This window comes from Phallusia mammillata, chromosome 1 (genome assembly GCF_965637545.1).
Source record: "Phallusia mammillata chromosome 1, kaPhaMamm4.hap1.1, whole genome shotgun sequence".
Lineage (NCBI taxonomy): Eukaryota > Metazoa > Chordata > Ascidiacea > Phlebobranchia > Ascidiidae > Phallusia > Phallusia mammillata.
This window is the reverse complement of record NC_137252.1, coordinates 30,501,047-30,525,843: the sequence shown is the minus strand read 5'-3', so window position 1 is coordinate 30,525,843 and position 24,797 is coordinate 30,501,047. Positions and strand designations below refer to the sequence as shown.

The 24,797-nt window shown below is 37.2% G+C and overlaps 1 protein-coding gene and 2 long non-coding RNA genes across 3 annotated transcripts; all 3 read right to left on the bottom strand.

Annotated features, from left to right (window-relative positions):
• Positions 1-7,941: 7,941 nt before the first annotated feature.
• Positions 7,942-9,076, bottom strand: LOC145214088 (uncharacterized). The gene is made up of 4 exons (XR_013856969.1): positions 8,992-9,076; positions 8,581-8,686; positions 8,266-8,351; positions 7,942-8,001 (listed from the first exon to the last, which is right to left on the bottom strand). It is a non-coding gene; the product is annotated as an uncharacterized LOC145214088 (long non-coding RNA).
• Positions 9,077-9,163: 87 nt separating this feature from the next.
• LOC145233447 (uncharacterized) lies at positions 9,164-13,146 on the bottom strand. Its single transcript, XR_013861100.1, has 4 exons — positions 13,059-13,146; positions 12,357-12,471; positions 12,120-12,216; positions 9,164-10,797 (listed from the first exon to the last, which is right to left on the bottom strand). It is a non-coding gene; the product is annotated as an uncharacterized LOC145233447 (long non-coding RNA).
• A 1,347-nt stretch (positions 13,147-14,493) lies between these two features.
• Positions 14,494-21,281, bottom strand: LOC145238089 (acidic leucine-rich nuclear phosphoprotein 32 family member E-like). The gene is made up of 8 exons (XM_080101144.1): positions 20,983-21,281; positions 19,822-19,968; positions 19,510-19,629; positions 19,167-19,326; positions 18,662-18,771; positions 17,806-17,961; positions 15,943-16,024; positions 14,494-15,292 (listed from the first exon to the last, which is right to left on the bottom strand). Exons 1-8 carry the CDS (start codon positions 21,028-21,030, stop codon positions 15,222-15,224), a joined length of 894 nt encoding a protein of 297 aa, XP_079957270.1. The 5' UTR covers positions 21,031-21,281; the 3' UTR covers positions 14,494-15,221.
• Positions 21,282-24,797: the final 3,516 nt, after the last annotated feature.

The following is a 24,797-nucleotide window of genomic DNA, read 5'->3' as shown; positions in this document are numbered from 1 at the left end:
AACCCACCCAAAACCTATTTTTTTTTCAATTTTTTGACCCCCAAAAATCGAAAAAAACGGAAAGGCTATAGCTTTAGGGCTCTTTCAATAATCGGGTCAAAATGTTCGATTTCAGAAACCGGTTTAAACCGGTTTGGAAATTCGGTAGGAGGCTGAAACCGGCCTAAACCAGTTTGAAACTGGAATATTCCGGCAAAGAAACACCCAAAACCTTTTTGACCCCAAAAATCGATAAAACGGAAAGCTAAATGCAATTGTCAACTTTAATGTATAATGCGTTAATTGACACTCATTAAACAGCGTGGAAAAGAACGTCTCTCTGCTCAAAGGAGTTTTTCAAAACCAAAAATTCTTATTTTACTGGATGCGCTAGAGCGTTTGTTCAGTAATATAGGCACTTATAAAAGCGAATACTTAGCCTCGACATGTAGGCTACTGCATTCGATTACCTTGCCCAAGCAATAAGTACAACGCTTAATGCCAGCGTAAGAAAGTTTGTGCATGTAGCAGCGATTTCGTTACGTTAATATTAAGCAAAAATAACTTCGCATAGCACAGTAAATTTCTGCTGTTGTTTGGTTGAAGCCAACTGAATAGGTTATCTATTATAAGAAATTTCCGTTTTGTTGGTGAAATAACGAGTCCGAGTCGAGTCTCTACTAAGACGAGTCCAAGTCAAGTCGAGTCTTTTCACAACTGAGACTCGAGTCAAGTCAAGTCTTTTAAAAAGCTGACTCGAGTCTCCCCATCACTGCTAGAAATACATGTTACCAGCCCAGCAGCAATAAGTGCCAGATGTTTGTCTATTATGTACAAACAACTGAATAAACAGGCAACAGTCGTAACAATACATATGGTGATTTCACAAGAGGTTAAGACTGATTACGAGATCGTTCAGCTGAATCAAAGATAAACTAAAAATATAATATGGGCTTTCAGCTACCAGTAGAAGGAATATTCCAAGATATGTCTGGATTCGTTTTGGAAATATATCTTAATTCTAAAGTAACATATAAACTAAAAACATGGAGACAACTATCGACCGTTATAGGACACAGATTGTACACCACTGTGCTAGAAGAATATTTATCGGATTTTCTACTGATAAAATTAAATAAAAATTAGCCACTAGAAGCGTAAAGAGTAGGACAGTAAAGCTGTGACAAGCTATGACGTCATCACACTGTTGACAATTACTACCACCTGCCACTTGTATAAGCATTTTAGCACCACAACCCATATTGTACAAGCATAAACTTTTCGTTTGTGGTGCGCCTCAACCTGAAGAACAAATAAAAATCGTTTCGAAGTAACATATTTTGACGTCATCAGATGATTTATGCGCTGCTGTAATAAATTAAAGCAAAACATCATGCATAACTGATGCTTAGCTAATCTGAAACCTAACACAGGTGCTGAAACTCATTTTATGGGGGCCTGAGGAATTATTATTTTTTTTTACTTGACTGGAGAGATGGCACAACTACATAAATATATCTACCAGCTGTTTTATCGCATATCTGATGGTATAAAGGCATGGCCAAGCTTAGTGGCAATACATCTACTTCAGGAAGTAAATGCTCCAAATAAACGTTAAACAAATCCCAATAATTAAGTTAGGCAATGTTCTAGTAGATTAGAAACACGAATCACACAAGAGCAGTGACGCCATAGCACAAATGGAGAAACCCGAGAAATTCCGACTCCATACAAAGTCCTAGGCTGACTGCTTTCATTTCATTCTGGTCTCATCCGATTTAAAATTATACGTACTCACAACGGTTCAGATAATTTGCGACCTGTTCATTCTGCCTAACAGTGGTTTAGTTGTAGGGAAATCATTTAAAGGTGGGCCTTAAAAACCTGCAGTTTAGGTTAATCGTACAAGAACTGAGGTTGCGTATCAATCATTTAACATTGTATTTAGCTAGAGAGGTAGAGTTAATTACTTAACTGTCATGTTTTTTACGCTTGTTAGTCGATAGACGCAATATACAAGTGGCATTAATTAGCGCTGGTGTCTGTTTGGCCGTTCACTGTGCGTTTTGTCAAACTTTTAAATGATACAAAAACATAATAATATCAATATACAAGCTTTTAAGAGGAGAAAAAATTCTGTGTGAATAGTTGTAAGCTTGTAACGAGTCTCAATACAACTGTATGTCGGCTATATCATGAATCTATTATAAATCCTCTAAAAATCTTTATATTCTCTTCATAATTTCCGCAATGATTTATCTTAGTGATGTTTTATCTTACGTACTTAACAAATGTTTTTTTCCAAAGCTTTGTTTTAATTAAGGTTGAAACTTGCAGACGATACACTAATTCTGGATCATTTACTAAACTTATCATGCAATTATATTGTAAAAACTTCAGATCAATAACAACTCACACATTTAAAATCGTAAAACGTTGCAAACAAACGATTAAAAGTCAACAACAAGAGCACGACACACAACATGAAATGTCGCTTCCTTGCCTTGTTGGTTCGCTAATGATGCTAATTCGCTACAGCGATAAACATGACGTCTTAAAACGAAAATACTGACGTCGCAATTTACACTATCACTAAAGAGTTACTAAACGGGTGATAGACGCGTGTAACCAACGCAAGCACGAAGACGATAAATTAAAAGCAATATGAAACAATTTGTCATGTAACTGGATTACGGTAAATATTACGTCCAAATAAAACGTTGTTTATTGTTCTTCAAAAAAAAAACACTAAAAAGGTCCAAAAAAGGTTTCCAAATTTGAAAATTCTACTCAAAACAAAGCAGTTTCATTAGAAATTGTCAAAGAGTTTTCGGCGCTTCAAGAAACCGAAATCAAATCTTAAAAAAGCGTGTAAAAAGGCAACAGCTATAAAAAGAGGGAAAAAGCATATCATGAATGAACACGATATAGAGGTCAAAGTATTTCACACTTTAGCGAACCGGAAAAAAGGGCTGAATATCGGCCAACGCCCGGGATTTTTTATGGCGTGCAAAAGTAATAAAATATGGTACAGCCACAAAAACAGCATAAAATCGTAACAAACGAAGCACCACGTGGTCTTAAAAGCGACGTATATTTAATGTTGCAAAGCTTGAGCGTAAATCGTAATGTAATATCCACATCTTTAATGTATTTCAAAGCACTTGCCTCACGATAAGTAGAAGTATACAATGCTTGGTAGGAGTTATATTGCTTGGTGTTCGATAGGAAATTTGTTTATTTGTTTATTGTATTTAGCGACACAATTGTAGTTGCGTCAGTCAGGCTTACTTTTGTAAATATTGATTTGTGATTGTGCTTTTATGAAAAATAACCTTAACTGGTCGTCAAATATACCGTGATAGCCTAACGGAAATATTAGGACTCAATTGGTTTCCGGGAATGACAAAAAAACAAATCTGGGACTTTCATAATAAACCGGCTGCTTATGCAAAAGCACCGAGCAGTGTTGGATTAACCAATAGGCAAAGTAGGCACGTGCCTACAGGCCAGTCAAAAATTCAGGCCACTTTAAAATCAGTAGAAATTTAGATCTTTGTGACAATGATTTGGCAACACTGATAATTCTAATTTTTTAGTTGGCAGCCCTGATTTTCGGGTCACTTATAAAATGTGCCTACAGATCAGCAGACCCTTAATCCGGCACTGGCACCGAGCTAATAAATGATACGCTGCAGACAGTACACACTGTTCCGACCTAATGTTTCATCAGTGCAGCTGGTGAAAAGAGAACGGGCTACCGTTACAGAGCATCGCAATAAGCAAACAAAAATACATTCTTAGGCATTTTGTGATCTAAATGTCGTTGTTTAAACTAGTTTTGTTTCTTACGTTTTTTTACTTTAATTGATTAAAACGTCTGAAAGAAAGGATGCTGCTGGTTTAGAAAGGTGATATTTGCCAAAACAGTTTAATGGACAGTTTTAAAAACAGGAAACTAAGATTGAGATAATGATTTGTTTTCAAATCATGAAACATAGTTTTGGGTTCTGCGAGTTGGTCTTAGTTCTAAATCAGGCCACTGCACCACGTCGAGGTGCCAACTCTCGCAGTGGGTCTCTCGTTAGGTGGCAGTGGAGAGACCCCCGTCTGGCGCAGAACCAGGCCGAGACGAGGAAGACAACACTGGTCCATTTGCCAAAAAAATCACTGCAAATGGACGCCTAGATCATACCTCTGCACTTACGTGGAAACATATATGTTGTCAATCATTCAAAATTGTGTTGGATTGATTGTTTGATTTTCCCCAATACATGTATGTTTTCCATTACAATTTTCCAAATTGTTTTGTTTTTGTACAAGCCCTGGACACAAAATAAGGTTAATTTTTAGTATTTATTATTTTAAAGTCACCCTTCAATTTTTCAGAAATGAATCTTCACAAATTGTGCCGCATCTGAAAAACAAAAACATATGTTAGTTGTGAAATAAAAACAACCAATTCCGCCTTTTCAATCTTCATCCAAAAATCTGCAAAACAAAAAACACAGTGTTAGTTTGTGACGTACCAATAAACAATGCTCAGCTTGAAAACTCGTTCCAAAATCAGCATTTCCAGTTCCTTGGTCTTATACAGGCAGACTCTGTCACTATGACCCTGTACTTGTCAATGCTAGCTTCTGACGATGGCGGCCCGCTTTGACTGACTGACTTTAATTACCACGAAGCAGCTCGCAGTATTCAGTAAAACTAAACTGGATCTGAGTTCGCAGCGCCGAGTTAAGAGAATATAAAAACCAAACCCATCACATTCACGTCAATATAATCTTAGTTAAATAACAAATTTAAAATTACTTTTACCAAATAAGGAAGGAAGAGTTAACGCCTAAACCGCGACGTGTTTTTCGCAACAAATTAAACCTAGAAAGATGTTTACACCACAAATAAACATATTTACAATTTTCAGGTTCCAATTTCCAGGTAGTATGTTAAACTACCTCAATGTTTTGGTTCTAATTTTAAAGTAGTATATTAAACTACTTATTTCAAGCAGTATATTAAACTGCGTACAAGTTCAAACATGCTGGTACCCTGTGGAAAATGTTGGTTGGTTAGTTTCTTTCTTGACTTGAGCAAGTTGCCACTGAAAGTTAGTCATGGACAACTAAAATATCATTTTATATAAAGTGACCACCAATGTTTAGTTATGGTCACCAAAAAATAATTTAGTAATTGGCATTTCTAACCCAGTTGCCACCCATGGTTTGTTGGACAATTTAAATGTCATTTTTCCCAAAGTGACCACCAATGGTTAGTGGTGGTCAACAGAAAATACTGAAGTGGCCACCAATGGTTAGATGTGGTCAACAAAAAATACCAAAGTGACCACCAATAATTAGTTGTGGTCAGCAAAAAATACTGAAGTGGCCACCAATGGTTAGATGTGGTCAACAAAAAAATACCAAAGTGACCACCAATGGTTAGTTGTGGTCAACAAAAAATCCCAAAGTGACCACCAATGCTTAGTTGTGGTCAATCAAAATCCCAAAGTGACCACCAATGATTAGTTGTGGGTCAGCAAAAAATACTGAAGTGGCCACCAATGGTTAGATGTGGTCAACAAAAAATACCAAAGTGACCACCAATGATTAGTTGTGGTCAGCAAAAAATACTGAAGTGGCCACCAATGGTTAGATGTGGTCAACAAAAAATACCAAAGTGACCACCAATGGTTAGTTGTGGGTCAACAAAAAATACCAAAGTGACCACCAATGCTTAGTTGTGGTCAATCAAAATCCCAAAATAACCACCAATGATTAGTTGTGGTCACCAAAAATCCCAAAATAACCCCCAATGGTTAGTTGTGGTCAGAAAAAATACCCAAAGTGACCACCAATAGTTAGTTGTGGTTTCCCAAAAAATACAGAATAACCACCAATGGTTAGTTGTGGTCAATAAAAAATCCCAAAATTACCACCAATGAATAGTTGTGGTCAACAAAAATCCCAAAATAACCACCAATGATTAGTTGTGGTCACCAAAAGTCCCAAAATAACCACCAATGGTTAGTTGTGGTCAATAAAAAAATCCTTTGCCTCCTACGATTGAACCAGTTTAGAACACAGTTCAATCGTATTTAAGGGTTAAGCCACTTGTGTTTTCATTAAATCATAAAACTGTTCTTCGTTCATCTGGTACACGATTGATTGAACTCCTGTCGAATCGTACATGATTGGTTGTTCATCTTCTTCAGTGCTATTTGCACCTCACGTTATTTAAGCCTAACTCACAACCATTCCCACACAAACATACTTGTGGAACCGCCATCGTCCTGCGCGCCCCTATAATGCCGCCGCAACTAGATCACAAACAAAAACAAGACAAAAAACAGCTTCTGAGCTCGCTGACTATCTCACTTCTCCGCAACATTTAGCCTATGAAAGTAAAATGTGAGGCTGCCGCGTCTGGAAGTGTAAACTTCACCAAAAGCAAAGTTATGAAACAAACAGAGCTTTTAAGTGGGTTTATAAGGCCGAGTCAACAAGGAATGCGAGATTTGAATAGTTTGTAATAAACAATAAACTAATAATAATAATAATAATAATAAAAAGGGTGTATATGGAATAAAACAATAATTAAAACCTGTGGAAAAATGTACCTGCAAAAAAGAATACCTGTGGAATAAATACACGAGCCGCAAGAACCGCTGGGTGGCAGGATTTGCCACAAGAACAAAGAAGATGTGAATCTGCATGACATCGCAACCCAAACGCAGTCCAGGGTCTTCTTATGGAAGAATAAACTGCGATTGGATCGCTCAGCCAATACAGATGCACGGCACTGACGGAACAGTGCGACACCAAACGACAGGTCCCTACGTTACAATGCGCTTATGACAAAAAGGGAATGCAAGGAAAAGCCACGTGTAAAAAGCGACAACACATAGAAGAAACAGAAAATGGGCACTGCCTCAAACAACATCATCATCAAAGACGGATAGATAAAAAATCCTCATCAAAGACGGACCCTCCCGAATTCGGACATGTTTAGGGGGGAATTGAAAACATCCTTAAAGTATTTTTAGCCGGCGTGCTCGCGTACCTTTCCTCTCCAGCCCAAAAATGAGGGGAGACTGAGGCCGCCTGCACCGGTACCCGTCTCCGGTGGAATTTTGACTCCTAGGGATCAAACTCCGGTGGAACTTGACCCCAGCGGGCCTGGGTGGATGACGGCGTCGTGTTCTAGCCCTAGGTTTTACCGCAATAGATTAACGCGCCGCGCCTAACTAAACCCATAACTAAGGGGGAATGCGGCGCGCGAACCCATAAAAGCCCCATCCTAACTATTTTAACCCTAGTTATCGGTGCTACAACTACATAAACTTAATTGCGACTTAATTTGTAGCACCAAAAAAACAAAAAATAACTTGGGCCTCCAATCCGCTGGACCTGACAATGACGAATAGAGGCCCAGCGCAAGTTAGCATAGAGTTATGGGCCTAGGTGGAAATCTCGCATTCAATGTTGACTATAACGCAGCAGTCTCCTATTAATAACTGACAGCCCGTGATTTTGAAGTTGATTATTTGATGAAGATTTGAAGACGAAGTTTCAGATCTGAAGAATCTGAAAAAGAGAAAATAAATTAACACCAAGTTTTGTTGCAAGACCACAGAATAAATGTCAGAATATTTAGCATAGGCCTATATTTTAAACATATGTAAACTACAGTATTTGGTGAGTGGTATTTTTGTTTGATTACGGTTTTGCTGAATTGCATGAGCAGTTAAAACAATATAGACAATTAATGGGCGAGGTTTGGACATTGTGGCCACCAGCTCTGCCTGCCAGCACACAAGATGTCACAGGTCATTAATATAGGGCTGTTCAGTGCTACACCGAAACGAGCAAATTGGTGCCAAAGGACGTGCTTGAATTATAAAACAGTGTTTTAACTTAGTAAAACCGACACACAATACTAAATATATCTTCTCACCTTGAAGCTTGTGGAAGTTTCAAGGTTAATCTTGTACGAACGAACAGCAACAAAATCCCGAATCGCCTGCACAAAACATGTTCGTTGTTATCAAATACGAACTACACCGATACAGAAATATGTCCATTAAGTGGTAAAATCCCAAAGCTGTTAGATGTAAAAACGGACACGTTATTGACTGTCAGTTCCAATTGCTGAATGGTAACCAAAACAACTGCTTTTAATTGCTAACAGTGATATTATTCTGTTGGAAAACAGCGAATTTTTGGAGTTTAGAAGGAGGTGCCCGTTTATCACCGCAATAAGAATACACACTCGGTGAAAACTTACTTTCAGCCTCAAGAATCGTCGCCAAGGAAACAGATAAGCCGCGCTACGTCATGTCACGTGGTTCTGCTCCGTATTATCTCAGCAACCTGAAAAATATAATGAAAAGTTGAACTGACACAGAAGCATGATAAATAAAAAAGCTGTTTAAATGTTTAATTTTGAGATTTTACCCAGATTTTGTCGCAAGTAATTCTATTCGGTTTAGCTAATGTTTGATTGCCTAACTTATGACAGCTTTACATAGCATTGCACGAAGTAATAAACTCTTTAGTGGCCCCAAGCGTTGATTCATTTAAAAGTGGAAATTCTACAAACCTGTTTTATTGTCGCTGTATCACAGAAGGCTGATTGATGCGATAAAGGATTGAGTTGATGATGTTCAGCTTCTGGAGTTGAGTTTCCGCTTAGTACACAGCTTCATCTAGTGACAAAAAAAACTTGTCAAACTAATATGGTGAAAACTCTGCACAGTCCAATTTGTATGAAGGGATGTGACTTAGAAGTATATGAAGGACAAAAGAAATCGTTTTTCAATAAAAATAATACTTGAACACACGTTTTTTTCGCTGTAATAATTGCGTACATGTACGATCACAAAATCATGTCGTAATTGATTTAAATTTTTTGGTTCATCATAATAAGCTTCTCTACGAGCTTTTAACGTGAATATGTGCTGTGTCGGGCGACATTAAACATGACAAGAAAAAAAAGTACGTAATAACTCACCAATCAAAGTTTCCATATATCGGATGAGCCCAACGACCCGAACGAACGTAGACAGGTTTCCATGACAACAGTAATGACGTTGTGCGTCCGTCTGTAAAAAATAAATTCGAATTTATAAATTTTGTCGGATATCTTAAACTTGCAACACGGATACTTACATTTAAGTTGGACGCTTGAAGCAGAATGACACAACAACAAACTATTTCGAACACAGAAATAAACACATTTGTGTGGAGTTCGTAAGTTTAAGTCCAGCCGTCGCTGGTTCGTAAAAGGTCATTTTGCAACATAATAATAAAATCAGCACTTTTGAGGGACTGTTACTATTTCGTCAGTTGTTGCTGCGATTTAAAAACTATTGCCAACCGTCGCTGGCCAAAAAGGGACATTCTCATGACATAACAAAAAATGTGCTATTGGAAAAGCGAATTTCACATTGAACATATCAAATTACATTTGGCGAAATTGATTTTATCGTCAGCAATCGCTGCGTTTAGAAAAATTATCTCCAGTCGTCGCTGGGTTTAAAAAGGGGGACATGTTTCATAATACTACAAAAACATTTGTTCCATTAAAGTACACATTTCAAACATCAAAGTTACAACATGCATTTGGGCAATTCAATTTATCGGCAGCAATTGCTGCGTTTTGAAAATTATATCCAGTCGCTGCTGGGTTAAAGTGGCATTTGTGCAATAACTCTACAAAAGACATTTATGTTTTAGGCCTATAACTTTATCGTCAGCAATCGCTGCGTTTGAAAATGGCCTTCGCAATAAATAGAACAAACTAACAAGAAAACAAATAAACACACAAGAGATTTACCTTGTTATCTAATAAACATTTCTTTCTTTCTTATGAAAACTGTATTTTTTCCTCATTCTGCATTCAGCTTGCTGTTCTGTTTACTATTTCATGTTAAATAAACTAAACTGTCTCAACTTTGCACAAACAGATCAACTTTCCAGAATACCGTCCGCATTACAAGACCGTGCACAGCATGCAACACGAATACGCAGGTGCAACGTTGAACAACCAGATGTTGGGGGTTTGGGGGATTTGCGCAAATTAACGTGCAGAGGGGAATTTCCGAACACCGGAACCGAGAACTGGTTTCAGTGACCGAGAATTTTCACGCAACACCAAAATCAATCAACGACACAAACTGCACAATATTCAGAAAAATATACTGTTTGTGTAACTGCTTACTTTAAGCTTCTGTTTTATCATTAAATATAGACTGATTTTGAATTCAACTTGCAGTAAATTAATACTTTAATCTGACTCTAGATAAAACACTAAACCTTTAGCTATTTCACTTAACCTTCACTAACGCTTGTGACTTCTGAATTAAAACTTGCCTGGAGAACCGCCGCGTACAATAAACAACAATTTTCGCGCGCAGAAAGTCCAAGTCCATTGCGTATAATGTTGATACGCATATTGCAGCCACAACATAAATGTCTGTGGTGTTTTGAGATAAATAATGAGGCTTTGCCAGTCTATGTCCATTGCGTATATTGCTTTAGTCACAACAGGCTGTCCATGGTGTTTGAGACGGTGCTCATGTTATTTTGCGAGCTCAAGTCCGTTGAAAATCATACTGTCACACATGTGACCATCGTTTTCAATGTCCATTTAAAAGAAGACGTGATTTTTTAGGTGAAATTTCATGGTGCAAAAAACGCCCATAAGCGTACGTCATCAACATCTCATCTGTCTGTTGTAGTTTGAGATGATGATAATGTGACTTAACAAGTCTGAGGCCGGATCTGGTGCTTTATTGTCGAAGAAGGCAGGCGTATTCTGTTGACAAAGTGGCAAAATATTATTACAATGTTTTTGGATTAAGTTTTTCAGCATGGTTCAATATTTACCAAACCAGTGAGGTTACTCACAAAGGATCATGAAAAAAAAGACATTAAATGTTTAAAAAAATCTTGAAAGTTTTTTTTTAATTACTGGGACCCATAATGAAATAAGCACTGGCCAACTTAACTTGTGATATGCATTACGTCACCATTATTGAATGCTTTGCCAAAAAGCAGATTTACAATGAATGCTTGTGTACCATTGTTTAGATTAAGCAAGCGCAACAATTTGCTTCGCCCTGCACAGAGCCCCTAGAGACGCTGCTACAACACGTGGAGACGCAATGAAACACGTGGCCCAGTCTGATTGGCTGCTTAAACCGGAAGCACACAGAAATCTCGCGATCAGCCTGGAACTCGAAATAACTTACTTGGCAATCAGCGCTTATTGCGAAGTGAATGAATACGTTGGGTGATTGGCTTAATTTGTCACGTGACTGTGCTGCGCATATCAAGCATTGTTACGTCATTTATGCAACACGTGGTTTGGAAAAGAAATTGCGCACAGTCACGTGTTATTGGTTTAGAAAAAACTATTTTTTGGCAAAAAACATTTTACAACCAAGGCAATTTTCAAAGTATGTTTTACAGCATTACAAAAATAAAACATCACGTTAAAATTAACATGATATGGCTAAATTAAACACAATATTATTACAACCTTATACTTCAAACAACTTAACACTGTGTTTCGGCATATGTTTCAATTTAATTTAAAAGAGTAGGTTTTACCAGAACACAATGACTTATCAATTCTTTAGTCACATTTTTAATGCAAACATAATTTTTAACGCAATTACAGTAGATGTGTTTGAATGCTGTTTACGACAAGTACATGCACACAACCAGGGTTTTTTAAGGTTTGGTTTGGGTGACCGCTAAGTAGTTTTAAGAGACCGCAAGTGTTTCATTTAAATACCAAAAAATAGCCATATTTGCCTAAACGAATTATTTATTAGGCTACTGGCAAATTTTGGGAAACCGCTGGAGAAATTTGGGGGACCGTTTCGGTCCCCCAAAACACCTTAAAAAAACACTGCGCACAACTATATTAATCGCTTCGTTTAGAAGTTAGAACGCATTTTAGTTTTAGACAAACTTAACACAAATCACAATAATTGTTGAATCGCCTAGTATGCGGTACATTATAACTAATCAAATCACTATTAACACTTAGTTATTTCATACGCTCTTAGACGCATCGGTTCCATTTGCAATCAGGTTCCCATTACATTCAACATGCAAACATAACCTCACCTTTATCAGGGCGTCGTCGCAAGTCAGAAGCAAATGGGAAAATGGCCGTCTTGCCGTTTGCGTTGATTTGTTTGTTGGTCGACTTGAACTTGAATGTCTGCATTTATAATTTGCATTATATCAAGTCTCTTAGCATATATAATAGGTATTTACAAATACTACAACTCTCTTATGTAGGCTACTATACAAACGCGTAAGGAAGATCAACAACGATAAACATTAAAAAACGTAACTTACTTAAAATTGTATACGGCATACGGTGCAGGTCGTTTATTGCAGTTAAATCATCAGAATTTAGATTGTTGAACATTGTGCAACCTCAAAACAAGCAGCATTCTGACACCAGCATAATCTGAAACCATTAAGTAACTGTTGATTAACATTCAGGCTTTCCTTTCCTTCAAGCTGCCAGCGACAAAATTACAACAACACTGGATTGCTTGGAACGCAAGAAGCAAGTTTATCAGCGAAAAGCGCCGATCGTCTTAAAACAGCGTCGATCAGGAATTGCATGAACAACGTGGCATTGTTTCGTCACAGAGCAACTGTTTTGTAGAACGTGGTTATAGTTTAATCTTTAATGCTCAACTCGTCTAGGTCTTAATGAATAGTGAAATCCACACAATTACTTAGCAAAACATAAACTGTTTGATTTCAAATTTAATCAAATTGCCTAGTTTACGCCATAACTTAATTGTTGCACCGCCCAACTATAGATTAATAACAATTGCTTTTGAAAAAAATACACATATTATGTTATGCTTATAAGCGCTTTTCAAACACAATTACATTTTCACATATCGTGGCAAATTGTAAAACTTATTTACGTTTTAAGTATCAGATCTTTCACAGAAGTATTTACCAGTCGTTTAAATCTCTTTTTTTCTTTTCTTTCTGTCACTTAGTTTACAAGTTATTAAACAAGTTATCCTTACTTACGTTTTCACAGATTTCCGCTCAAATCCTTTCGTGATGTCGACACCCACACATCAAGGGCAACAAGAACCTACACCCTGCACTCAGTCACGTGATTACGCACAAAGGAAAAACGGAAGTTCATAGAAATCGTTATAATGTAACGCTGGTTGGTTGTATGAATTTGTTGATAGTTGGTAAAAACCTTGGAATGATTTAGTACTAACCGGTAAAGCAACAAATAGACGTTAATAATTATGTAAATTATCGTAAACAAGAAGAAACTTCTAATTCGAAAATCTTTGTTGTAAGCGAAGCAAGGCAAATCGTTACATTTATTAATGAAGGTGTTTTACAGGAAAAAAAAAGATTGCACATTTCAGTTTTATTGCACACTTTTCAGACTTTCACAGACTGGTTATACAAAATATCTTTACTACTATGTATAACTTACATATGTTGTCATTTACTAACTTTGTTTTTTACTGTTTTTCTTTTTCATTTATACACGTCCAGTACATATATCTCATATGCATATCAGGACGCATGTTATTTACATTAGGCGCGTTTAAACACTAAGGTTTTTTTCAAAAATCGGGTCAAAATTTTCGATTTTAGAAACCGGTTTGAACCGGTTTGGAGGTTCGGTAGGAGGCAGACACCGGCCTAAACTAGTTTGAAACTGGAATATTCCGGCGAAAACCCACCCGAAACAGGATTTTTTTTTGATATTTTGACCCCCTAAAATCGAAAAAATGGAAATGCTATAGCCGTAGTTTTTTTCAAAAATCGGGTCAAAATTTCTGGTTTTCGATTCCAGTTCAAACCGGTTTGGAGGTTCGGTAGGAGGCAGAAACCGGCCTAAACCAGTTTGAAACTGGAATATTCCGGCGAAAACCCACCCAAAACCGGATTTTTCTTTGATTTTTTGACCCACAAAAATCGAAAAAACGGAAAGGAAAGGCTCCGAAATCGCGTGACGGACCCCTAAGGGACTGCGAACCCAGTTTGAGAACCGCTGGGCTATAGCCTTAAGTTTTTTCCAAAAATCGGTCGAAATTTTTCGATTACGATTCCGGTTTAAACCGGTTTGGAGTTTCTGTTAAAACCTGAAGCAGAAACCACCGAAAAATTTTGCGACAGGGAAAGTCTGGTTGTAGTTTGTTGGATAGCAAATTTTAATTTCACTTTTTCTTGCTATTGTCTTAGTTTTGAACCACTGGAAATTTATTTGTTAGTTCCTCCACATTTTCGTGGCAGCGACTTCCTAAATCGAAAAATGAAATAATGATTCAACCAATTTGCAGTGAAGTATGCAGATCGAAAGGCGACTCGTAGTTAGCATAACGCGTTCAGGCGTTGTTCACCAACCGAGGATGATAACTAAACAAACAAATTTCCGATTTATTGCCCAATTTGTGAGCCATTTTTGGATTTAACATTTCTGTAGGTGCACAAGTTTGACAGAAAACGATTTGATTTATTGCCGAGACCAAAACAAGAACATCATTGCAAAGTCACAAGGTTCAAAGAATGCGAATATCAGTAAAATTCATCCCAAAAGGACCCTTTTAAACTTGTGCATTATTTCATACATATTTTCCACACATTCGCTAAAACGCTTGATTGCGTATTTCCGTGGTTCCCAACCGTGGAGGAATTTACAAACTTTAGGGAAATTTGCGTTATTTTATGCATTTGGATTGTAAATAGACACTTAAGCTCTGGGAATATGTCCGGTGAAGTTGGTAAAAGACTAAATTAAAAATGATATTTGTAAGGCTTAGCCTCTACTATTTAATAAATTGGAGAGGAATCAAAATGTTTTGAATTGTTAAGGGAGGAATTCGTTGAAAAAGGTTGGAAACCACTGGCGTATTTCACCACTTCGTCGAAACAAAATGTACACACCATGGGATTGCGGTAGGGGTTTTTATTAAAAGTTCACGACGGACATCAACGGGTACACCGAGAGAAAACAGCTACGCTAACAAGGGAACGCGACTCGGATGTGAAAAAAAGCGTCCGGCAAAAAAACACCGCCAGGGACATCCCCGAAATCGCGAAAGAAATGAGCGAGCAAAAAAAGTGCGATCCCGTAAAAATGGGCCGCATTGATTGACCGTAGTTCGGCAGTCAAAGGTGCCGGCGAAATTTCGGACAGTGGCACTTTGGACGATGACGTGGTCATGCGTCACCACCTTCGTCACCTTCTTCCTCTTGGTGTTTGCGCTTGACTCCTCTCGGTGACTCCCCACCTAAAAGACGGACAAGTTGGTCAAAAAGAATTTTCGTTGAGAACCACATTGGTGACTTTTTGAAGCCATTCAGGAAATTTGGCAAACGAATAAAGTTTGGTGCTGTTGCAGGGTTGGGGTTTAAAGGGGTTTTAATTAGGGATGGGCCAAAACTATAAATGTTCTGTTTCAATGTCCCCATATGCAAAATGTCGATTTGGCAAACGAATAAGGTTTGATGCTGTTGCAGGGTTGACAAACGGGGTTTGAATTAGAGATGGGCCAAAACTACAATGTTCAGTCTAACACCGAGTTCTCACGTTAATGCTCGGTGCATAATGATGTCACAAACATTCCAAATTTCACGCTAGTTTTGTAGCTTTCAAAGGTCCCCCCTAAGTCACCAGCGGTTTATTAAGCTGTACAGCCGCCAGAACTACACGGTTTTCTACCATCTAACGCAATTTAAAGAAATTCATTTCTGTTCTTTGGAACACCAGTTTCGTATGTTAACAGTTAGCAGGGCATGAATATGCAAATTTAATATCCGGTTCAGTTCCCTAGTCAGAATTGAGAATGTGTTATGGTTTATTTTGTGGCTTTGAACTGGTTTATTGGTGCAGCAAATATAAGGCTTCTACAAGTTGATTCACAACGAGGCAATAACTTACCACCATCTTCGTCTTCCTCGTCAATGTCTTCATCTTCTTGTTCAACTCCACCTTCATAATCATCGTCGTCTTCATCATCATCCTGCAAACAACATTACTTTTATAACTTATAAACAATTGCGCATGTACAAAATATACTACATGTGTCACTAGGGCAGGGCTTCTCAAACTGTGGGTAATATAATTTTGGGGTCACGAAACATTATGGGTTATTATGTCAGTCACAACAAATGGTATATGTGCGTACATTTATTGTTTAAACATCATTCCCGTGTATTCAAACTGCTCTAAACACATTTCGTAGAACTTAAAAGAGTATTACCATTACCAGCCTAGTAGACATATGCACCAGACTTTTTTATGCCTATTGCGTGCAAACAATGCGAAAGCAGATACCATAAGCGTCACAATATAGATTATGACGTCATAAAAACTAAGACTGTCAATCTGTGTATCAAGTTAGAAATTAATTTAGGTTTTTATGCGCCATTAGATGGTATATATATAAAACATAAGTATAGAAATTTCTGTTTTAAAATGGGGTCGCAGAGCAAAAAAGTTTGAGTAGCCCTTTCGAAATACTTGATATGCTCTGATGCAACGTTATGTTGTCACCTTATTCAGATAGAAATATGAACTGATGATTAATAAACATATTCTTAAGTTCATTTAATCCTAACATCTGGTACTTGTTGTTTGAATTAAAAAACAATACTATAAGAATAGCTTGGGGCAAGTGGACTTTTGCAATACTTGATATGCTCTGAAGAAACCTTACATTATTGCATTAATCAAATAGAACCATAAATGGATGGGTAATAAAAGTATTAAACATAATCATAATTGCTAAACAGATTTGTTATGTAAGGGATCTCCTGCAGACAATAGAATGTAAAATAAAATCTTGCACTGCATGTTTGCTTTTACAGAACTGATGATGCCTGTTTATGTTAGGCGAAATATATATATTTTTTATTCTTGGAATTAAATTTATAGTATGAATCTATACACTGTTCTGTTGGGACACCATATTGCAAGCTTATGTTGAACTGAAACATACAAAGTCATAACAGAGAATTGTGTTTGTCAGTGGATTAAAAAAGTGATAACTGATAATTCATGTACACTTATTTATATCATATGACCTAACAAAATGTTATTAATCAAAACTTAATGTTTTTTCATCAACATTACATGTGTTTACAAAATAGTGAATAGTAACTAGTGATGGGACGATACCAGGTTTTGAAGCGAGTACCGATACCGAGTACGAGTACCACATGTATATACCTTCGATACCGAGTACGATTACCGAGTACTTAGGTGTAGTGTTGTACTTAGTTGTATATATATCACTGGCTAATTTATCTGCCATGGTCGTGGTACAGGCGTGCACACACACATGCCGAAAAATGTAATCTCCACGTGATAGCGAAAAAGATAATTATACGTAAACTGGCGGAACTTTTTTTCCAATTTTGTGCTGTCCGAAGCAAATATTGGCATAAAGTTCCCCGTATTCTTATGGTGTAAATCGGCCTTTGGTACTCGCACGTTGGTATCGAAAACTGAGGCAAAATATTTCCATACCGAGTACGAGTATCGATACCACCGAAATCATTCGATACCATCGATACCGAGTACCGGGTACCCGTCCCATCACTAATAGTAACTAATTGTGCTTGATTTAGGCATCTGTCCTAGAATTTTTTTAACCTACAAAACAAATTTGCTGACCAAATGTTAACCCAACTTTGTACTTGCAGCAATGCAGATGTACAAGTATGGTGTGGCACTTTTTTGTACCTGCTGTTTTCTTTACTGCGAATATGAGCAAAAAATTCACAATTCAATCACTCTTACCTGTATATCATCCCCATCAATGTATGCAAGATCATATTCCTCTTCTTCATCAGAGTCTACATCACTATTGTCATCTTCGTCATCATCGTCATCTTCGGTCTGATTCAGATTACTGTTTGCTGCTACAGTTCCAGCAACTTCAGGATTCAACTGAAGCTACAATTTAACGACATACAATGTGAGAAATTATGTAAAATCCTGGTTTCCAAACTTATCAAGTACATAGTCAACAGTGGGCCGACCATAACTTGAATTTGTTAAATACAGCAAACAAAAAAACTAAACTATATACGGACCTTGGTAGCATATTCAGTTAAAAAATAAAAAGGTTGTAATTGTAAGTCAAGTTCAACCAAGTTAGCATACAACCCATATAATTTGTGCAGATAAGATTTTAACAGTTGACACATTATAAGTGAGGCTTGTTTGTTAAAACATAGGCTTCATTTGAGTTTAATGTGTTTATTTATGTTGGTGGCTTTTAGAGTGATGCTTGGTGAAATATAGGGTTGAAATGGTGCATCTATTATATCATTTCCCTAAGATATCTGTAGTTTGGGATCCTACAAAAAAGCTGTGTAAACCATTGGTTTGAACATGTTGGATTAAAAAATAAATGAAGCACTATTATTACGAGCAAAACCATTCTAGTCTAGTGCATGCTTTCTTGCAAAAAGATGCACTAAAACATCTGTGGGCATGTTTCCTTACATTTACCAATACAGTGTGAATATTTAACAAAGTTTAAAAATTGTAGGTACCGTATTTACTCGATTGTAAGCTGTGGCTTATATTGTTTCTTAACACCCCAACATGCGGCTTACAATCTAGTAAATACGGTATCCACAAAACTTACCCCATCATCAACATCATCTTCATCATCTTCTTCCTCCTCCTCATCATCCGGATCTTCTTCTGAACCATCAACATTGTTCTCTTCTTGTCCATTTTCTTCCTCTTCATCAGCTAATGATAAAAATTACAAATGTACAAATATGGGGCAAAGTTACAACGGTAAATCACAGCTCAGGTAAATGGTTTACTTTGATAAATGTTAACAAAAAATTGAAGTCACTTAAATGACCACAAAGTAAAACAAACATTTTCACATTTGTAATACATGTTGGCTTTACAATGGCTTTTTTGGTTGGCTTGTCAAGTGTAAATGACAAATTGTCCGATGTAGCTTGAAAATCACATTTTTTAGGATACAAACAAGGCAAAACTTCAGGAAACTTTTTTAAGGTAACCTGTGCAGCCCACAACAAGATAGAGAGTTTGAAATTTGCTTTACTACTTGTTTTAACAACTAAACCCCACTGTTTTAAACCACTACAAAGCAAGGGTTAAACACAGCTTACCCTCGTCATCTTCTGAATCAATTGCCTCTTGGCCGTTTGCATCATACCCATCCAAAAACTGAAGATTTGAAACTAAACCAAAAACTTCCTCCCGATATTGTGGAACTTTTGTGACATCACAATTGGTCAAGTCCAAGTTGGTCAGGTTGGGTAACTCACCCTAAAGAGATGTTTTTTAAGTTGGCACGTTTAGAAGATTTTCCAACATTTTTTTGCATTGTAGAATTTCAGAGCATTATTAATTGAATTGGGCTGGATTAAAATGCATTTATTCCCAGCAAATTAGTACAATTATTTTTAAAAATGGCTTGTTGTTCTATCCCAGATTATTTTGACTGCTTACCAAAGTTTCCAAAGCATCCAATGTTTTAATTTTGTTGTCACTTAAATTAAGGTGAGTTAGAGATGTGCATCCTTTGAGACATGACAAGGTTCCAGATATCCGATTGTCACTCAAATCCAACTAAAGGTATATGCATGTTATTTTAAACATTACATGTGTAAAGATTTGTGTATACAACACTATACATGGAATTGTACATAAGTTTAAAGTAAAAATAAAATAACGGCATGAGCATTAGCTGAATCATTTCAATAATAAAGCATGTCAGTTTTTAATTTATTTGAGCTGTTATTTTTTGTTGGTTTTACTTACTCTTTCAAGGTTTGGAAGATCAGGAAATCCCTTTAGCGTTGTGAGACCTGCTTTGACCATAGAAAGTCTTGAAAGCGCTTTAAACTCATTGGTGAGACCCTCAGGCTCTCCAGTACATCGACAATTGTCAAGGTTCAAATCATTCACCTAAAAGTTGTACAGAATACAGTTGAACAACTGTTGTTATACTAAGAGGCGTACTTTTCATAATATACCACACAACGAAACGTGAAATTATTGTTGTTACCCTTTTAGCGCGAAAAGGGTTCTAAAACACAGTACCAGCTGCGCTCAAGATTGACTATCCGAAAAATAGACTAACGACAACCTTTTGCGACCAACGAATATTTTTATTGTTAGGACTTGTTTTAAAAAATGAAACGTTTCTGCTGTAATGAAGGCCATGTTGGTATTTTTTTCGGTCAAGTATATCAATAGTACTTCAATTGCTAACACCGCTTAAGCGGGAAGTAAATTTAAAATTCACACAAAAAATACGAATTGCTTGATCCTGCGACTTCAAGTGTCCAGTCAAATCATGCGATAATCGCAACTGCCCGTAACTTCAAAGCCACACGAGGCAGACTCGTTCCAAACAAAGCCATCGCAGCGTTTTTCTCCTTTCTCTCGATTGTGTTCTGAACGCACCTCTTAAAATTTCGCAAAAACCAGCAATATAATACAAAAAAATTCGACTTTTCAATGAGAAACATACGACCACGTTTTTTTCTGTGGTGAAAATAAACAGAGACACAAAACCTTAATTTAGGTCAACGCTTAAAACACAGCGATCTGACTTAACACAGGGCGTAAATCGATAACTGCATAAAATGAAACCTTTCTTAGTTAGCAACCATTGTTTTTTTGTAACTGGAGTGTTAAGAAAAAAATTGTGTCCAGCGTTAAACATACAAACAAGACACAGTATTTTATTTGTTTACTAGACTTGAAAACTTTTAACTGCCGAAAGGGTAAGCACATTATACGTCACAGGTGTGAAGACAACGTCACAAGCGTCATGTTTATGTCGTCATACCTCAATTACCCAAAAGTGCAAATTTGTTATTTTTGTTTTCCACTCTGAGCCAAATTGCTTAACGATGTCGATGTTCCCCGGTAACCCAATTACCCCTTTAAAAAAGTAAGATCAACCAAACAAACCTCTTCCGGACTTTTTCCACGACATTCCAGTTGTATCCTTTTCAGCATGATGTCTTTTTCGCACTTGGCCTTAACTTGGCAAGAAGCGGTGATCAGCAACTTTCGGTAATGTGCCGCAGTCGCAAGCAAATCTAACAGCGCTTCTTCCGAATGCCCGACAGCCCGCAGAATACTACGCACACGCAGCGAGTGATACAAAGCGACCAAACATCTGACTGCCTTTGCTTTTGCTCAGACAACCCAGTCCAGGCCTCGCAGCAGCCCACAGCGCAATAGACGAGACGTTCTATGCGGGTGTGCGCCTCGTGCAAGTGTGGCCTAGGGCTCATACACGCGTGCGCGAGCGCGGCCAGTGTCGGCACTTTCGCGAGAGCCAATCACATCGCGTATTCTCAGCACGTGCTTAACGTCACAAATAAAACGCATTCAAGCGTAAATATGGTCACGCTCTAGTGGCCAGCTTCACGTGCGGAAGTGTGGGTTGGCAAGCAGTCAACTACGCTATCTGTAAACGCGTTTTATGCAAAAGTCTGGCAATACCAAGACTCAAAATCGATATTACCCTCGCTTGTAGACACAATGGTACTTTCCAGCATCATATTATAACTTAAACTGCACTTACCTCTAGTTTTCAGAAACTAAAACCTGTTTAAATGTGTTTACTTCACAACGCTTTGACAGTACTGTTGTAGGGTACCAGTCACGCAAATTAGGGTCACTTTCAATTGTTGACTAAACAACCGGCACGTCGCAAAAAATCAAGATGTTCAAAGCAGTTTTGTAAACAAATACGAAATAGTAGTGCCGAAGCATAGATGATTTTAGGTTACCAGTCGATTAATGACCCGACCTAAAATAGTCTTGCAACATGATTTTTATACAAGGCTTCAACGATTTTAGAAACTTGTATGCACAGAAAAAATACATTATTTCAGTCGGCGATGACAACTTAAACCCCCTGCATTGACTGATTGCAACAAAATTAGGTACGTTTAAAACCAATTAATACTTACCCAGCTGCTAGGAAACATTTTAGGCTAGTTTTTTTTATTAAGTAAATAAAGGGGCTGTAAACTAGCGAATTTAAGCATTTAAATTAACCTCCCAATATTTACAAGCCTAAACTATCGCATTTCTTTGGAAAAAGCAACAACGATATCTTTATCACATTATGTAAAAAGGACAGTATGTACGTGAAACTCCCGTAACTTCTGTACCTTTGTTAGCGAGATTTAAAACCTCAATCCTCTTGAGTACGGTTTCTGATAAGGTTTTCACAAACGACTTTATATGATTATTTAACGAAAGTGGCAGCATAAATGATCCAAACAAACCGGTAGGTGGCGCTGTTCAGTTTTATGTGCTTCTCCTTCGATGCATGTTACCTTACTGAGCACACTTTAGTAACAGGGGAAGCCTTTAGGGCTGCTCTGGTTTAGTTTTTTGTGGTGATGATACCAAGTTTGTAGAGTCCAGGATAAAGTCCGACCAAAATCACAGGCTTTATATGGCCCTTGTACGATTTATTGATGTTTTTTTGAAAAAAACAAATTGCCCAAAAGTTAAAATTCACGAAACTATTACGACTGTCTCTAGCGACGGTAGATTCCTAGACCCTGGTCAGTAAAGCCACAACTGTACCTTCAAGCAAAAATATTAAAACTTTGGCTATTGCCCTGTGATACATGTTTGGAAAAACTGGTAAAAGTGACATTATAACCAAAAGCCTTATTAGACTATATCCAGTTGTACAGAATAATAAAATTTTTACACAAAAGTGTAAATCGCACCATGCAAAAAAGCTGTCAGCAAATAAGAAAAAAATTTTGCTTGCGGTAAACTATATTTATAAGGTAGAATCTTCAGGATAATTAAACATCTGATCTGTAGCAACGAGAGCTATTTATATCTCCACATTTGGACTCATTCACAACTCTGGTCGTACCACTGTTAGCAATAACACAAATCTCCAAAAAACATTTTAAGGGACACGTTTTCCGGTAAACAATATGTGGATACCAGGGAGCAGTAAATGAAACCATTTGGTGATCAAACATGTTGTGACTAATTTACCGAAAGTATACGCACGTTGCCAGTTCGTTGAAAACACTTCCTTGAAGCTGTTGTATGTGAATTTCCTGGTGTCAGTTCAAAATTGTGTGTGCGGGTGCTGCTGCTGGTAAAACAATTATAGGCCTAAGTCACTAAAAATTGCGAGGAAAAGGTCAGTTTCAATGCTTTGCGGTCAAATTTAGCAAATTAATTGCAGCATGTGCGATTATTGTGCCAAGGAAAGCTTATGATTATTTGTCATGTATTCAACAAGTGACAAGATTAAAATTTCTGAATTTCTGATTTAGGATTAACGAGCAGTAGTAAAACCGCAGTGGACCAAAACGTGTTATTGGGTTTTATTGGGTTTTAAGGAAAAAAATACAATCAGAATAAAATCTTTACCGAGCACGAATACCTAGCCTACCTCGATGCACTGATTTTGTCACGTACATTAAAGAAATATTAGCTATTTCAGAGAAGACATAAATCATGTTTTCGTCACAGCATCGTAAACATTGTCTTTTGTTTCGTTTTATGTGCTAACAAATATAGGTACCATGGAGCCGTAATAGGGGTTTTATTCTCGTTTCGCTTCGCAAGTGTTGAAATTGGTGTGGTATGAAATGGATGTTAATTGGTTATAAGTTGTGTGTCACATATTCATTCGTTTAGATAGGCATATGTGCTGGAGGAGCCCAAATGGAAAGTTTTGCAAAGTGGACTAATCAACAATCGCAATTTACTTCCAGAAAAACCTTAATTTGCATTACATGAGAGCAGTGGTGGGATTCAGTAGGTTCGAACCGGTTTTACAGAACCGTCTCACAAAGTATTAAGATATCAGCGAACCGGTTGGGATTACTGGTTACTGTCAACTGACTTTTTGTAACAAAACCGGGCTGAAAAATATGACTTTTGTGATATCACCAGCTGACAAAAAAATTGAATCCCATCACAGCCTAAGATAAATATGTGTTGTATATAGTCTGGGTATATATTGTTTCTATGTTTTGTCTATTTGTATAGTATTTCCGCATATAGTTACGCATTATTTGTTTAAGAAATCTAATGTTGTGTTTAACGTAGAGGTGAACTAATCCTTTTGCGACTGCATAGCAGGCTTGATTTGCTTGCTAATCGAGTCTTGTATAGGACAGTAAATACGTTTTGAGCCATAAACGCGTAAAGCAAATACATAATGTGGTTGTGTATGCAGGTAGACGTTAATGTTAAACTAACCACGATGTATATCCAACTGTTGGAATACTGTTTAAAGAGTTTAAAGACAGAAAAACACAATTTGTCTGTGCGTTTGTTGTAAGCCTGAACCAGAGAAGTTTGGAAGTCAAGGTTAAAACCACAACAATTGTTCTACAATCTACGGGGATATTAATAGTATTAGTCAAACATCCCACAGAGTGAGGTACCGACTTTGCTGCACAGTGAGGTACTGCTTTTGGTGGTCTTTGAAAAATCATTCCCGGATTCATTTGTGACCTTGCGAGGCAAAACATTCTCAGAAACTACATTTGGACAGTTGAAATGTGATTTTGATTCCGTAAATCTGCAATGCTTGGGTTGGTTAAAGTTGTTAGAGATTTAACCAAATCAGATAATGGATAAAAATGAAGCCAGATTAAAAAAATTATCAATCCAACTGCGAAAGTTTTGTGGAAACGATGGCAGGGAACAAAATCTAAGGAAATGTGCTGAAATATTTTATCAGTTAGGACAAGAATATGAAAAATTATCGGAAAATT

Bases quoted from the DNA above. Each gene is read 5' to 3' on its own strand.
- LOC145238089 (XM_080101144.1), bottom strand. From the start codon at position 21,030: ATGCTGAAAAGGATACAACTGGAATGTCGTGGAAAAAGTCCGGAAGAG. The intron at 19,969-20,982 runs GTTTGTTTGGTT...TACAACTTTTAG, and splicing joins GTGGAAAAAGTCCGGAAGAG to GTGAATGATTTGAACCTTGA. The intron at 17,962-18,661 runs GTAAGTTTTGTG...GTTAAATTGTAG, and splicing joins AAGATGATGTTGATGATGGG to CTTCAGTTGAATCCTGAAGT.